Source organism: Mugil cephalus, chromosome 12 (assembly GCF_022458985.1).
Source record: "Mugil cephalus isolate CIBA_MC_2020 chromosome 12, CIBA_Mcephalus_1.1, whole genome shotgun sequence".
Lineage (NCBI taxonomy): Eukaryota > Metazoa > Chordata > Actinopteri > Mugiliformes > Mugilidae > Mugil > Mugil cephalus.
Genome location: NC_061781.1, coordinates 1,102,901 through 1,120,387, shown reverse-complemented (window position 1 = coordinate 1,120,387; position 17,487 = coordinate 1,102,901). Strand labels below are relative to the sequence as shown.

Below are 17,487 nucleotides of genomic sequence, written 5' to 3'. Positions count from 1 at the left end.
AAAAATCATCTAAATGTAGTTATTAGTGAAGGGAACTCTACCTCTAATAATCAGATTATACCTGATGGATGAGGAGTAGAGTTCTAATGGTAACTTTTACTAATCATCTCCTAAATCCATCTGCTCCATATGGGCTAAAAATCAGAGGTCTGTTTCACAAAGTGAAAACTAGACCTGAAGTGAAGAAAAGTCTGAGTTTTTTCTTTCACAAAGGGAGGTAACTCAAACCAGAGAAAGAAGGATAACTACCCTGTTTCACAGAGAGAGATACCTTAAGCTCTCAGTCAGTTACCGTAGTAACAGACTCCATGAACCTAACCTGGTTGGGACCAAGTTTTACTCAAAGATCCTCAAGTTTCTCTCTGTCTCCGCCCTCTTTCAGCCACACACAATATGATTTCCTCTTTAATTCATTCAGTCAGCATGCTAGTTTTGGTGTAGCCTTGTTCTGCTGTCCGTCAAAAATCATTTAAAAAATCATTGTCAGCTCTATCAGAAGTCCATTAGGCACAGTAGGAGGTGACTTTTTTCACGAACACGGCATGTCCTTTTGACAACGATCCCGTGGATAAAGGTGCAGCATTACTGCACAGAGAATTTAAGTATTTGTCGGAAGATGGTTATCAGATTGCGCATAGATGTTTTAGCATTTCCAGATAATTATCTTTTTGAGCGGTACCATCAGAATCTGTTGGGACAAAAGAAAAAAATACATAATAGATAAATATTTGTATGAATAGGCTTCAAAAAAGATATCTATGGGACCATTACATTTTATAAAGGTACTTGTGTCTTGGGGGGTGGACTCAGAGGATGAGCTCCCTCCAGGGATTCCCCCAGACAATGGCCTTCCAGTATTCTGACTTAGGGCTCCCCTGCCCTGTTAGAGGTGGCGGTGCTGGGCCACCACAACTCTGCCTTCTTTCTGTTGGCTGAGTAGAGTATGTGTTAGTTTAAACAGGCTTAATTTAACAGAACATGATATAGATGAGAAGACATTTATGTGTGTGAGAACAGCATTATGTTGTGGATAAAACAACTGCACAGTCAAATAGCCACTTAATATTTACTTTACAGTGTAAAACATGATCAACATGAGGTCCCTCCATGCCGAGGTCTGACCTGTTTGAACAATGTTTTTATATTTCATCTTAAGCTGCTGCCAAGTACGCTTCTCCCCCACGGATTGCACCTATGAAATAAATGAATAGGCTACCATTCAAGCAGTTTTCCCCAGTAATATTATTGTGATTGTAAAGGACTACATTTAAACTTATGTTACAGTTTTCTTATCTTCAGACAGATCTTGCTTGACAGTTTCAAGTGTGACTCCAGTCTTCCTCAGAAACATCATCCGACGTATTGCTGACGTGTCATTTATCAGCTGGCTGGCCCAGACCACAGTCTGTCAGCAGGTAGATAAGAAAACCGTAATCGTAACCGTAAACTCACGCATTGACCCGAGCAGCAATGTTTTCCCACGCCGTCTCCCTCTCTAATAGTAATATTTTGTTGGGCCAGCTTTAGCATTAATTATAGCACATATTCACTGTGGCATTGTTGTGATAAGCTTCTGCCATGTCACAAGATTTACTTTCATGCATTTTTTTGATGATGGGAGAGTCTGTCCACTTTTCAAAGCCTTCTCTGGCACATTCCAAAGATTCTCAATGGGGTTCAGGTCTGGGCTCTGTGGTGGTCAATCCATGTGTGAAAATTATGTCTCATGCTCCCTGAACCACTCTTTCACAGTGTGAGCCCAATGAATCCTGGCATCATGAAAAATGCCTGTGTCATCAGGGAAGAAACAATCCATTGATGCATGGTTAATCAGTACATTCAGGTAGTCAGCTGACCTCATTCTTTGGGCATAATGTTGCTGAATCTAGACCTGAGTAACTGCAGCAACCCCAGATCACAGTTCTGCCCCCACAGGCTTGAACAGCAGGACTACATGTGATGGGGCACTTCATCTTCTTCTCTTCTTACCCTGATGCCCCATCACTCTGGAACAGGGTAAATCTGGACTCATCAGACCACGTGACCTTCTTCCATTGCTCCAGAGTCCAATCTTTATGCTCCGTAGCAAATTAAAGCCCTTTCTAGTTAGCCTCACCGATTAGTGGTTTTCTTAAGACTAATGCAGCTGTTCATTCCCAAACCATTCAGTTCCTTCATATTGTACTTATATTGTACTCTTATTTTCAATATTAATCACAACCCTGAGTTGTCTGTGAAGGTTCTCAGTCATCCAGGTCATGGTAATCCAAAAAAGCGTTGAATAAGGTCAGCTGGACTTGTAGAATTTCTTGAAGACGTTTCGCCACTCATCCGAGTAGCTTCTTCAGTTCTGATGAACTAGTGGGAAATTGAGGTTTAAATAGGAAAAAACTCTGTGGGTAGCACCCACCAGAAACTTGCTTGACCAGAAGACTGGGGTCACTAATTACCATAATGGCTGATACTTACCTGTCCTTGAATGGGGGGAAACTGTGTGCCTAGGCTAACTTACCCTATGAATAGAGCTCTAACGAGGCTATTGTCCATGGGAACCTGGAGGCTCAGTGTGTGAATGTTGTTGAAACTTCTTGGGGACAGAAGTCAAAACTGAATTATAAATAGTTGGTAAATGAAATCTCAGTCCACCTCCTCTGTTTAGAGAAGGTTTCTCCATTTTGACATAGATGGCTTCCTTAACTCCTCTCTCAAACCATCTGTCCTCTCTGGCCAGGACTTTGACGTTGTTATCCTCAAAGGAGTGTCCTTTGTCCTTCAGGTGGAGGTGGACTGCTGAGTCGTTTCCTGATGAGCTGGCTCTCCTGTGTTGGGCCATGCGCTTGTGTATGGGTTGTTTGGTTTCCCCAATGTACAGGTCTGTACATTCCTCGCTACACTGAACCGCGTACACTACATTGCTCTGTTTCTGTCTAGGTGTTTTGTCCTTGGGGTGGACCAGTTTCTGTCTTAGGGTGTTTCCAGGTTTGAAATAAACTGGGATGCGGTGTTTACCAAAAATTCTCCTTAGTTTCTCTGATACCCCAGCTATGTAGGGGATGGTGATGTTCTTCCTTCTGTTTTGTTCCTCTTCCCTGTCCTTCCTGGGATATCTTTTTGAGCCTTTGACAAAGGCCCAGTTGGGATATCCGCATGTCTTGAGGGTTTGTTTAATGTGTGTTCCCTCCTTGTCCTTGCCATCCTGTCTGGTGGGGACAGTCTGTGCTCGGTGCTGGAGGGTTCTGATGACTCCCAGTTTGTGTTCCAGGGGGTGGTGTGAGTCAAATAACAGGTGTTGGTCTGTGTGTGTGGGTTTCCTATATACTTCTATGTTGAGGCTTCGATCTTCTTCAACACGTACCAAACAGTCCAAAAAGGCCAGACAGGCCCCGCTGATGTCCTCCCTGGTGAACTTGATGTTGCTGTCCACTGTGTTGATGTGTTTAGTGAAAGATTCCACCTCCTTTGTCTTGATTTTAACCCAGGTGTCGTCCACATATCTGTACCAGTGGGTGGGAGTGGGACCTGCAAAGGTGTCCAGAGCTCTGGTCTCTACTTCCTCCATGTAGAGATTGGCCACGATCGGTGACACTGGGGACCCCATCGCACAGCCGTGTTTTTGCCTGTAGAAACCTCCATTGAACTGAAAGTAGGTGGTGGTCAGGCACAGGTCGAGTAACACACAGACTTGTTCTGGGGTGAGGTTGGTTCTTGAGGCCAAGGTGTCATCCTTTTGTAGTTTTTTCCTTACTACATCCGTGGCTTCTCTCGTGGGGATGCAGGTGAACAGAGAGGTGACATCAAAGGACACGATGGTTTCTTCTGGGTCCAGTGTGATGTCCTTGACTTTGTTCACAAAGTCCCTGGAGTTTTCGATGTGGTGTGGGGTGTTGCCTACTAATGGAGAGAGGATGGATGCCAAATGCTTGGCAATGTTATATGTGACAGAGTTGATGCTACTGACAATGGGTCTGAGTGGGGCTCCCTCCTTGTGTATTTTGGGGAGACCATAAATACACGGTGTGGCTTCCCCTGGGTACAGACGGTAATAAAGGAGTCTGTCGATGACCTTCTCCTTTTCCAGTTGTTGTAGGTAGTTTATTATTCTGGTTTTGTAGATGTTGGTTGGGTCGCGTCTCAGTGTCTCATAAGTGTCTTGGTCGTTGAGGAGGTTGTTCATTTTTGCCTGGTAGTCCACCGTGTTTAACACCACTGTGCATCTCCCTTTGTCTGCTGGCAGGATCGTGATGTCCCGGTCTTTCTGCAGTGATACTAGCGCCTTCCTTTCCTGGGGGGTGATGTTCGATGGTGGTGTTTTTGCACTGGCGAGGGCTGATGTTATTTCCAGTCTGAGTTGTTCGGCTTCTGTGTTTGTCAGTTTGTTGTTCTTGATGGCAGACTCTGTAGCAGTGATGAGGTCTACCACTGGAATCTGTTCTGGTGTTATGGCGAAGTTTAGTCCTTTGGCCAGGATCTCATTCTCTGGTTGCGTGAGTTCTCTGTGCGATAGGTTCTGGACCCACTTCTTCTGGATGCCCTGCTGCGTGGTGTGGGCATCCTTCTTCCTCCATGTCAGTTCTTCCGACTTGTGTTTTCTGTTGTGCCTAGTTTGCAAAACCTGGAATTTGCGTTTCTGTCGTTCCTTACCTTTTGTGTGTTGTGTGATCTGGGCCTTTTCCACAAATTTGGAGACTTTCTCCAGGATGTCCTCAGGTAGCTGCGAAGTTAGTTTGCAGAAGCAGTGTTCGGCCTCGGATTTGAGAGCGTCGATGGTGAAATTGACCTGTCTCACTCTCTCACTCTCTCACTCTGTCTCACCCCAGAACAAGTCTGTGTGTTACTCGACCTGTGCCTGACCACCACCTACTTTCAGTTCAATGGAGGTTTCTACAGGCAAAAACACGGCTGTGCGATGGGGTCCCCAGTGTCACCGATCGTGGCCAATCTCTACATGGAGGAAGTAGAGACCAGAGCTCTGGACACCTTTGCAGGTCCCACTCCCACCCACTGGTACAGATATGTGGACGACACCTGGGTTAAAATCAAGACAAAGGAGGTGGAATCTTTCACTAAACACATCAACACAGTGGACAGCAACATCAAGTTCACCAGGGAGGACATCAGCGGGGCCTGTCTGGCCTTTTTGGACTGTTTGGTACGTGTTGAAGAAGATCGAAGCCTCAACATAGAAGTATATAGGAAACCCACACACACAGACCAACACCTGTTATTTGACTCACACCACCCCCTGGAACACAAACTGGGAGTCATCAGAACCCTCCAGCACCGAGCACAGACTGTCCCCACCAGACAGGATGGCAAGGACAAGGAGGGAACACACATTAAACAAACCCTCAAGACATGCGGATATCCCAACTGGGCCTTTGTCAAAGGCTCAAAAAGATATCCCAGGAAGGACAGGGAAGAGGAACAAAACAGAAGGAAGAACATCACCATCCCCTACATAGCTGGGGTATCAGAGAAACTAAGGAGAATTTTTGGTAAACACCGCATCCCAGTTTATTTCAAACCTGGAAACACCCTAAGACAGAAACTGGTCCACCCCAAGGACAAAACACCTAGACAGAAACAGAGCAATGTAGTGTACGCGGTTCAGTGTAGCGAGGAATGTACAGACCTGTACATTGGGGAAACCAAACAACCCATACACAAGCGCATGGCCCAACACAGGAGAGCCAGCTCATCAGGAAACGACTCAGCAGTCCACCTCCACCTGAAGGACAAAGGACACTCCTTTGAGGATAACAACGTCAAAGTCCTGGCCAGAGAGGACAGATGGTTTGAGAGAGGAGTTAAGGAAGCCATCTATGTCAAAATGGAGAAACCTTCTCTAAACAGAGGAGGTGGACTGAGATTTCATTTACCAACTATTTATAATTCAGTTTTGACTTCTGTCCCCAAGAAGTTTCAACAACATTCACACACTGAGCCTCCAGGTTCCCATGGACAATAGCCTCGTTAGAGCTCTATTCATAGGGTAAGTTAGCCTAGGCACACAGTTTCCCCCCATTCAAGGACAGGTAAGTATCAGCCATTATGGTAATTAGTGACCCCAGTCTTCTGGTCAAGCAAGTTTCTGGTGGGTGCTACCCACAGAGTTTTTTCCTATTTAAACCTCAATTTCCCACTAGTTCATCAGAACTGAAGAAGCTACTCGGATGAGTGGCGAAACGTCTTCAAGAAATTCTACAAGTCCAGCTGACCTTATTCAACGCTTTTTTGGATTACCATGACCTGGATGACTGAGAACCTTCACAGACATATTGCTACGCACTTTGGGACCAGCACCCTTCGACTAGTGCGGGAATATGAGAGGACCTCGAGGAAACTTGCAGACTACAGGAACCACCTTCGGTTCAACTTGAGATGCAGACAACACAAGATTATTCCCACCAGCCTACACATAGGCTCCACCGTAAAGGGCTTCAAAGCGGAACAAATTCTCCAGAAAGCTCAAGCCCAGCTGCTCAACGAGAGAGTGAGACAGGTCAATTTCACCATCGACGCTCTCAAATCCGAGGCCGAACACTGCTTCTGCAAACTAACTTCGCAGCTACCTGAGGACATCCTGGAGAAAGTCTCCAAATTTGTGGAAAAGGCCCAGATCACACAACACACAAAAGGTAAGGAACGACAGAAACGCAAATTCCAGGTTTTGCAAACTAGGCACAACAGAAAACACAAGTCGGAAGAACTGACATGGAGGAAGAAGGATGCCCACACCACGCAGCAGGGCATCCAGAAGAAGTGGGTCCAGAACCTATCGCACAGAGAACTCACGCAACCAGAGAATGAGATCCTGGCCAAAGGACTAAACTTCGCCATAACACCAGAACAGATTCCAGTGGTAGACCTCATCACTGCTACAGAGTCTGCCATCAAGAACAACAAACTGACAAACACAGAAGCCGAACAACTCAGACTGGAAATAACATCAGCCCTCGCCAGTGCAAAAACACCACCATCGAACATCACCCCCCAGGAAAGGAAGGCGCTAGTATCACTGCAGAAAGACCGGGACATCACGATCCTGCCAGCAGACAAAGGGAGATGCACAGTGGTGTTAAACACGGTGGACTACCAGGCAAAAATGAACAACCTCCTCAACGACCAAGACACTTATGAGACACTGAGACCGCGACCCAACCAACATCTACAAAACCAGAATAATAAACTACCTACAACAACTGGAAAAGGAGAAGGTCATCGACAGACTCCTTTATTACCGTCTGTACCCAGGGGAAGCCACACCGTGTATTTATGGTCTCCCCAAAATACACAAGGAGGGAGCCCCACTCAGACCCATTGTCAGTAGCATCAACTCTGTCACATATAACATTGCCAAGCATTTGGCATCCATCCTCTCTCCATTAGTAGGCAACACCCCACACCACATCGAAAACTCCAGGGACTTTGTGAACAAAGTCAAGGACATCACACTGGACCCAGAAGAAACCATCGTGTCCTTTGATGTCACCTCTCTGTTCACCTGCATCCCCACGAGAGAAGCCACGGATGTAGTAAGGAAAAAACTACAAAAGGATGACACCTTGGCCTCAAGAACCAACCTCACCCCAGAACAAGTCTGTGTGTTACTCGACCTGTGCCTGACCACCACCTACTTTCAGTTCAATGGAGGTTTCTACAGGCAAAAACACGGCTGTGCGATGGGGTCCCCAGTGTCACCGATCGTGGCCAATCTCTACATGGAGGAAGTAGAGACCAGAGCTCTGGACACCTTTGCAGGTCCCACTCCCACCCACTGGTACAGATATGTGGACGACACCTGGGTTAAAATCAAGACAAAGGAGGTGGAATCTTTCACTAAACACATCAACACAGTGGACAGCAACATCAAGTTCACCAGGGAGGACATCAGCGGGGCCTGTCTGGCCTTTTTGGACTGTTTGGTACGTGTTGAAGAAGATCGAAGCCTCAACATAGAAGTATATAGGAAACCCACACACACAGACCAACACCTGTTATTTGACTCACACCACCCCCTGGAACACAAACTGGGAGTCATCAGAACCCTCCAGCACCGAGCACAGACTGTCCCCACCAGACAGGATGGCAAGGACAAGGAGGGAACACACATTAAACAAACCCTCAAGACATGCGGATATCCCAACTGGGCCTTTGTCAAAGGCTCAAAAAGATATCCCAGGAAGGACAGGGAAGAGGAACAAAACAGAAGGAAGAACATCACCATCCCCTACATAGCTGGGGTATCAGAGAAACTAAGGAGAATTTTTGGTAAACACCGCATCCCAGTTTATTTCAAACCTGGAAACACCCTAAGACAGAAACTGGTCCACCCCAAGGACAAAACACCTAGACAGAAACAGAGCAATGTAGTGTACGCGGTTCAGTGTAGCGAGGAATGTACAGACCTGTACATTGGGGAAACCAAACAACCCATACACAAGCGCATGGCCCAACACAGGAGAGCCAGCTCATCAGGAAACGACTCAGCAGTCCACCTCCACCTGAAGGACAAAGGACACTCCTTTGAGGATAACAACGTCAAAGTCCTGGCCAGAGAGGACAGATGGTTTGAGAGAGGAGTTAAGGAAGCCATCTATGTCAAAATGGAGAAACCTTCTCTAAACAGAGGAGGTGGACTGAGATTTCATTTACCAACTATTTATAATTCAGTTTTGACTTCTGTCCCCAAGAAGTTTCAACAACATTCACACACTGAGCCTCCAGGTTCCCATGGACAATAGCCTCGTTAGAGCTCTATTCATAGGGTAAGTTAGCCTAGGCACACAGTTTCCCCCCATTCAAGGACAGGTAAGTATCAGCCATTATGGTAATTAGTGACCCCAGTCTTCTGGTCAAGCAAGTTTCTGGTGGGTGCTACCCACAGAGTTTTTTCCTATTTAAACCTCAATTTCCCACTAGTTCATCAGAACTGAAGAAGCTACTCGGATGAGTGGCGAAACGTCTTCAAGAAATTCTACAAGTCCAGCTGACCTTATTCAACGCTTTTTTGGACAACCCTGAGTTCTACTGTTGTTTTTCTTCAATTTGATTTCACCAAATGTTTAATAAATTTGGGGGCAGCTATGGCTCAGTAGGTAGAGCGGATTATCCATGAACCGAAGGGTTAGCAGTTCGATCCCCTGAGTGTGCCATATGCCGAAGTGTCCTTGAGCAAGAACCCCCAGTTGCTCCCAGTGCAACTGGCGCTGGTGTGTGAATGTGTGTGTGCTTGTGTGAGCGGATGGGTGGATGTGTCTCTGACTGTAAAAGTGCTTTGAGTACCTTTGGGTAGGTAGAAAAGCGCTATATAAGAGCAAGACCATTTACCATCACCATCAATCAGGATCTTTTTTCAACTACATTTCTTCCTCAGAGACAACGGTTCCCCTCTAGCCTTCCAGTTTTTAACCCTCCTCTTATCTTTGGGGGTCACTTTAACCCCATGCAATGTTTAACGTCAAATATATTTTGCTTTGTATTTAATGACTTTTGCTAATTTAAAGGGGGCGCTGACTGGCCTGGACCTAATATGTTATTATTCTTGATAATAGTTGTGACAATAGTTTTTCATACTAAATGTTAGATAGATAACAAGAATATGAATTTAAAAATTCATATAAGATAAAGCCACTTAAATGAATCTCTTTCCAATTTAAGGTCAATCAGTGAGATTTTATGATTATCTGCATATTACTCCAGAATTGTGTAACAGGTATTCTGGATGGATATGGGTGAGATGGGAGGATTTGTTTTTATTTAAAGAATTATTTAGGTAGTCAAGCAAATATAAAATACCTGACATATGAATGTAATGAAAATTGTTTAAATTGCTGGGGTCCAATTGATACCAAGGATAAAGAGCGTTAGAAAAATTGAAGGTAGGAGGGTGAACAATGCATTAAGCAGTTCTTACCTCAATTTTTCTAGTTTCTGCAGTCTGCTCAGATATTTTCTCTGATGTATTCTCACTTGTATTATCTTTGTCTTATACTGTATTTAAATTTGCATTATCCAAAAACAATGAAATGTAAATATAGTTATTTATTTATTGTTTTTCCTTACTGTGATTTAATTTTTGTGAATATTGTTGATGAAGTTGACTTCATTTTTTGTCTTTTTATTGTGTTGCGTTTGCTCCTCTTGTTGTTTATTTATCTTATTGTGTTCTCTCCATTTTCTGAAACACTGTTATGTCTTTTGTGGTTATTTCATGTGTAATTTTCATTTATTTATTTATTTATTGCTTTTGTCATTAATCTTGTGTGGTTGTTGTTTAAGTTTTGTTGTACTAATGTTTTTCCTGAGTTGTGCTGAAATAAAGCTGCTACTTTAATGTTTTTATTGTGTTGTGTTTTGCACTTCTGGGCCATGGCACTTTGGGACCGTTTAAAGGACACACTCAAATTGAAAGTTTAAGTAATGTCCAGGTTTACCAGATTTAAATTGGGTATAAAGGGCTTTAAATCATATTTCAATCATGTGTAAATCGAGTTAATCCTGAATCCTGGCAGGAGAGATTATTTTAAATCCGTCACCTCGGATGCTGCTAAAGTGTGTCTGTGCCTCCAGATGATGGCAGCAGCGAGAACGTTGATGCTGAGGAAGCTTCTCCTCCACTATCTGCATCTGAGAGGAGGAGAGATACCGACTTCCTGTGTGACCTCCGTTCAGCTGACTTCAGCCTGGCTGCCTCTCCGGGAGGAGAGAGGCTCTGCAGACCCGGGAGGAGGGAGCCCTCAGCGGATGATGCATGTGTCGGGGAGACGGCCGGGAGCTTCGTGAAGCACGGTGAACAGAAACAGAAGTAGCCGTAGATGTGGATTGTTTACACCGGGGAGTCGAGCCGTTCCTGTTGCCTCCCCGCGACCTCCGAGCGGCCGCCTCTGCTCGGCAGCGTCGCCGCAGATAGCGTCAGTAGAAGCGGAGCCGATGGTGCTCGGCCCGGCCTTCGCCATCACCACTATTGCCCGCCAGAGAACTGCGAACCTGAAACGTACGATCGCCTGAGGTCCCGCGGGAGGAAGCGGAGGAAGGAGGAGGCGGAGCGGGGAGCAGCATCACCCAGTGCATGGTGCTACGGTGTCGGGAGGGGAGTGGATGAGCAGCCGGAGCTGACCCGGAGATGGCTGTCCTCAAACTGGCCGACCAGGTACGAGCCGCTGTTAGCTGTTAGCTTAGCATGCAGACAGGCAGCAATTCTCCTCCTGTAAGAGTTGCTGATCTGATTTAATATCACCGCCTGTGTCCGTGCGGCCACTCCGGCCCTTTACTCCAACACACACAGGAATAATAAGCAGATTTTTATCGTGCAAAATGTTCATAGAATGCCTCCATAAATCTGATTAAAACTTAATGTCCCGATTTTGTTGTTAACGTCGTTGATCCGTTAAAATGAGGACAGACAGCACTTCCTGATCAGTTTCCTTCCGCCACAGAAAGCTTCAGATTTATTTAAACACTTTGAAGCCAAAGTGTTTAAATACATCTGAATATTTATACTTTAATTTAAATATTAAAATGAAATCCGCAAAAATCTAAAAAGTAAATAATATATTTTCAACTGCACCAATTTAACTGGACAAGTTTTTTTTTATTTTATTTTTTTTTTAATTAAAAGAAGATGTCATGAAATCTCAAATTATTCAGAAAAATAATATTTAAAAAACAGGACTAGAGGTAAAATCATAATATAGAGACTTTAGCTAGAGGATGCTAGTGCGCTATCTATAGCTAAATTACGAGTCTTTAATGAAATTTAAAAATCTGATTAATTTTCCTCTAAATTTGCCACGAAGTTTGTTGAAATGTAATTGAAAAAAATATTTATTAAGTGATGAATTAATTAATACCTACACTATCAATTTAGCGGGTTTAGCTAACTAGCCTAGTAAGCTAACTACCCTAGCTTAGCAAAGAAGGCTCTGCTCGGACTTCCTGTTTATTGCTTTTAAAAATTTAAAATAAAATTTTAAAACAGCTAGATTTAGAGGTGACAATCAACCCGTGGTTGGTAGCCTGTTTCCAGTGTGCTAATTTTGGCTAAATCATATTATTTGAAGTTAGTTTGTGTGAATTAACATAGTTACCTCAGCTAAAAAAATTTAAATTACTACACGATTAGCTTAGCAGGTATAGCTAGCTAAGATTTTACACATAACAGCAAACCAGTTGTATTGGTACTTAAAATTCTGAATCGATGTAACTAAGGAAGTAGTTATTTACTTATTAATGGATATTATTTATCAAACCATTTTACATGTATTGTTTATTTGTTTTATTTTTACAGTTTACCAATTAAAGAAATTAAAATCTTCTTCCACCAAGGTGATAATACAATTTCAAAAATGTAATCTATTTTGTGTTAGTACTCACAAACATTCAACCCAAGAAGGACTACTCTGATAAGATTTTCTTCCAAGGAGACACACTTGAATACAATCCCATTACAGCATCTAAACTATTAAATATTCATTTTTTAAGCACTGAAACCAGTAAAGGGCATTGAAGTTCTGTGTACGTAAACAAACACTAAACACTGACACTAAAATATTTGAACGTATGTGTACCATTTACTGACATTTTACAGACAAAAGTCAAAAAATATTGAATTTATTTTAATAAAATTAAGAAAACCAGCAAAAAATTAGACAATCTGAAATCAAAGAATATTTAACTGTATTCTTCTTTAGTGGACATTCAACAGTTTCTGGGATTCTCCTTCCTCTCCGTCATGCTTCAGGCTGCTGTAAAGTTGAACTTTTCATCATGTCTCCGTTATATCTTCTGATCTGTTGTCAAGGAAGGAAGAGCTGTTTGTGTGCGCGTTACCAGAACTGTAGTACTTCCTGTTATTTTCAGACAACATGCTGATGATGTTTGATAACTGGATGCCTCAGCTCTGCAGGCATCCCAGCAGGTTATATTTTCCCCCCTTTACCTTCAAATTCTTTACTGAATCACTTTACTCAAAACAGGGTAAAGTTAGCCTGTGCTAAACAAGATCTCATGATGTTATAGCTATTTTAGCCAAAATAAGATAATGTTAGCTATTTGATTAGTCATGACAGAATCAAACAAGCCTGTGCACCATTGATATAATAAAGCTAACTTTAGCATATTCAAGCTACTATTAGCCTTTGTGAAAACTGTAGCTGTAGAGCATCAGAAAGTTAGTTGCTGCCAGTAAATCATATAACCTACATTACCTGCTACATTTACCTTAACAACTTGATATTTACTGCATTAAATAAATTAAACTTTAGCCTTTGTGTACCTGGTGTGTATGTGAATGTGAGATTTAAAATATCCTAGCTTGGTTCTATATCACAAGGTTAATAATAGTATCTGACCAGAATAAAAATGAAATACAGGAAGTTGTTGGCTTCTGACTCTCCACCATAGCACAGTTGTGCTTCTGTTCTGGTAAGTTGTTACATGACTCTTTATATAGCAACCAGTCTGTAAAGTAAGAATACACTGCAACCAGTATGCAGCATACCTGTCAATTAAATCAAACCTTATACTTAACCAATACATTAAACATGTTGTATATTATTAGCCCCAAACTGCAGGATTGTCTTTACAGTCAAATAGCTTTTTGTGTTGGAAGAAGTTTAAAGTCTGCAGTCGAACCTGAGGAGACAGAGACGAGCCAGTTAAAGGCCGTCACCTCAGGCATCAAAGGAAATGAAGACATAGCTGCAAAGCAAAGCCTTTCTTTTACAGATGCAGGCATTAAAAGGGACGTCCCGAGTTCGTGTGCTTGAGATGTCACGGTCATGTAATGGAGGTTAGCTTGTGTCTGAGGAATGAAAACAGAGGAAATCTGATGGAGGACGTTTGTGTAGGATAGGAAGGAGAGAGGAAGTCTGTGCTTCAGGGTCCTAGAGGGTTTGGTTTGGGTAGCTGGTTCCTATTTCTGATCAGACTTTTACCCGTTAAGCAATTATGAATATCTTTTGTTAATCTTTCTTTAGTTATAGATAAAGCTAAAACAACACATGCAACAAGAAGACAAATACAGCAAAGAAAGGCAACAACTAATAATTAAAATAGAAATTTGGTAGATGGTAGCAGTAACTCTGAAGTTTTTGATACCGCATATAATGTAAAATATCTGATTAATGTTTTTCAGCATATGTTTCTTTATAAAACACCCCTGCACATATGATGTTGAAGTTTCACAAATGAGTAATGATGGAAATTATGAGAAGCACCCAGCTATTGTTTGTTAGCCTAAACATGTTCATGTTGGCCACTGATACCCTAAACCAGTGTCTCTCAATTCTGTATGTTTTCGATGTTTCCCTCCTCCAACACTAGGTTAGTATAAACAAGTTAATGAAATTTGCAGTATAAGCAAGAAAATGTTAGCTTCCCTCCTACCTTACACAAAATCACATTAACTATTAGCAAGCTTTAGGCTGAACAATTTCCTATGAACTACTACTTTTGCCTCAGTAAAATGATGTTGGCTGCTTGATTATCCTTTTTGCCACAATAGCTAATGTTAATGTTAATGTTAATGCTAATGCCTTTGTAAATGCTGAATGTGTCTTGTACATAGTACATAGAAGCTGCTATGGTATTCTGAATAAGATAATGTTAGCCACTGTTAGCCACTTAACAAAATCCCATCAGCTGTTACATTAGCCTAAGTGAGACAATGTTAAGTCCTCCATTAGTATAAACGAGCCTCATTGAAACTTTTACTGACTTGCGAGTATGACCTCCTTAGAAAAAATTTAATAAATGAAATATCAGAAAATATTTTCATATCCTTATGGATCACTAAAGCTTGTGTAAGTCTAAGTCTAACTGTGCTTAAAAAAATGCAGAAATGTTGTCTAGTTCCAGTTTGCTCAGTTTTGAACTTGACGTTTGTTGGGCTGTTAACCACAGGCCGTCCCTGTACGATGAAGAATACTTTCTCATTGTCACTGGTTTTAATAGGATTTGGGCCACATTGGTTTGGCCTTAAGGCTGATGAAAAGTGGTGTGGGAATATGTATGTGAGAGCGCTCTGCAACAGTGACTCTCTGTGTCTGAGATAGCCTGCAGGGATGACATACCAGGAAGTGCAGTACAGAGTGCTAAGCCAGGCTGGCACTTCCCATTTGCTTCAGTGCAATCATGCACTCAACTCTTCTTTATTTTATTGATTGAATTGTGCTGGCAGTCCATCCAATTTTTTAGTTATTAGTGTTGTAACAGAAGCAACTTTAATGGTGAATTCCACTTCCTATTTTACTTCACATTGCCTGAATCCGTCTTAAAGCAACAGGCCTGCTTTTCTCTACCGTGACATGCATCCTTTGTCTTGTAAGAAACCTCTGACTAAACATTCCTCGTAGCTTAGATAAGTGAAAGCCTTGAACCAAATATGAGCAGCATCTTCTTTCCTTGCATTTTCAGTTAAGTGGCAGAAAGTTGCGCACTATGTATGTAAATATATATGTTTTCCAAGGGTAAATTTCATCTGCATTCGTAGAAATTGGGAAGAATTAAGATGTCTGACAATAAATTTATTCCATTAGTTTGTGATTTTTCTGCTGCATTTAGCATTAAATAATTTCACAAACTCCTCCAGAAACTAATTAAATACCAGGCTGTCTGTTTCATTTACGAGTCGAATAGAGTCACCAGTATTCTAATTCTCTTTCCTCACACTTTAATGTGTTGTGCTTTCAGTTTATATCAGTAAAACTGACATTTCCCCCTCTATTCTAATTAAGACTTAATAATCGAGAATAAACCAGTTTGCACAGTTATTAAAATCAGATCCTGAAATCTGGATTTCTGGTTTAAGTTTGTCCTCTTCTTCTGCTACCGTTAAACACACCTGGTTACCTACGAGTGAGACGATGTGATGATGTGTCATTACAAAAATATTCAAATTAAAAGTGGACTAAAGATGCGGAAGTGGAGCCGTGTGTTTAAAGCAGAAGTGAAACGTTTCTCTGCGGTTCGTTCCTCTCTCTGGTTTCTGAGAAGGAGAGACTGTGCAACAGGAAGTGGGGCCTGCTGCTGCTCGATCTGATTCATCACTAACACACTTATATTTCAGTTCCTACCCCGACTGTTTTATCTTTCAGTGATCTGTGCTACAGAGTAGAGTGTTACAGTTAAAAGTTAAACAGAAAACAGCTTCTTCACTATCTTCTTATTTATGACAGAGTTGAAGTTTTCCCTCTAATAATGCGAATTACCTTCTTTTTTCTGTGAATTTAAAATAAAGATGTCAGTTTCTCATTTTGTACCAGTAATACTGTCAAATTTCTGCATTTATTTATCAATCTTTACTAACTGAATATTGTGTTTAACTATGATTGGAATCAGATTAGACGATCATCAGATAATTAATTAGGAAATATTTTGACATTTTGTTTTTATTTAGTCATTTAAAGCAAATAAAGCTGATTATTCTCTGGTCCACACATCTCAACTGTGATATTTGTGCTTTGTTTAATGTCTTTTTGGACTGTCTGACTGGCCTTTAAGTTCTTGACATGTTGTCGACATCCCTCCTGTTATTCTGATCTCTGAAGACCTGAACTAATGATATCTGATATCTTTCCTGATATCTGCTGCTCAGCACCTGTATTTACCTTATGTCTGGGAACCTAAAAAGAAAAATAAGGGCCTTAGACACATGACCTCCATGCAGTGCCCTTCACTGAAGCCTTCTATCTGTACAGACATTTTATTTTTATGATCTGTATCTACCAAGAATTTTCTACAGTAGTTTCTCTGTGTTTCAGCAGTATATACAGTCTGCAGCTTTTGTAAACACTGCAGTTTAAAGTCATCGTCCACACACTTCATACCGTGGGAAGGATCATGCCCCTTGCATAACATCCAGGAAATATTATCCCTAACATGTGAATGTATAAATTGTCTTGTCCGATCATGTAAAGGTCTTTGACTGTGATCTTCCTCTTCCTCCTACAGCCTCTTCTCATCCAGGCAATCTTCAGTGGAGATCCTGAAGAGATCCGAATGCTCATATACAAGTCGGAAGACATCAATGCTCTGGTGAGGATCCATATAATCCATTCACAGTGTGCTTATGAGCACAGGAGGCTTATTTGCAAATAAAATACAATAATAATAAATTAGATAAATGAGGAAATAACTGGAAATGAATATATATGTAAATGATAAGAAATAATTGAATTAATTAAATGTAAATTATAAAAAATAAGTAAGAATATATAAATAAGAAGAATAACTATAAATTTATTACTTAATAAATAAAATGACAATCAATGATAAAACATAAAATAAGAAAATAATACATATAGGTAATAATAAATAAGCAAAAGCAAATGACTATAAATAAATAGATAATTAGAACTTAAATGATAATAAATGGAATAAAATGAATAATACATAAATAAACATAATAACTATTAGTAACCAAAAGAAAGAACATCAAGCCAGAATTCCTTGATAAATAAAATAAAAATAAAATAAACATTAAAA

General features: G+C 41.5%; 2 protein-coding genes and 1 pseudogene across 4 annotated transcripts in view; 2 read left to right on the top strand and 1 right to left on the bottom strand.

The window, feature by feature from the left end:
- Nucleotides 1-2,641: 2,641 nt before the first annotated feature.
- Nucleotides 2,642-4,795, bottom strand: LOC125018165 (the record flags this gene model as incomplete). The annotated part of the gene is made up of 1 exon (XM_047601911.1): nt 2,642-4,795. A coding segment is annotated over one exon (2,154 nt), but the record flags the coding sequence as incomplete, so codon positions are not given.
- Nucleotides 4,796-6,178: 1,383 nt separating this feature from the next.
- On the top strand, nt 6,179-8,639 carry LOC125017925 (annotated as a pseudogene).
- A 2,336-nt stretch (nt 8,640-10,975) lies between these two features.
- The window catches only part of ankrd44 (ankyrin repeat domain 44), a 33,732-nt gene continuing 27,220 nt past the window's right edge, over nt 10,976-17,487 (top strand). For all 3 annotated transcript variants that reach the window (XM_047600760.1, XM_047600762.1, XM_047600759.1), the window contains exons 1-2: nt 10,976-11,152; nt 16,954-17,037. In XM_047600760.1, coding sequence (XP_047456716.1) covers nt 11,126-11,152; nt 16,954-17,037 — 111 coding nt within the window. In that variant the 5' untranslated portion in view covers nt 10,976-11,125. The remainder of the gene's footprint in view (nt 11,153-16,953; nt 17,038-17,487) is intronic.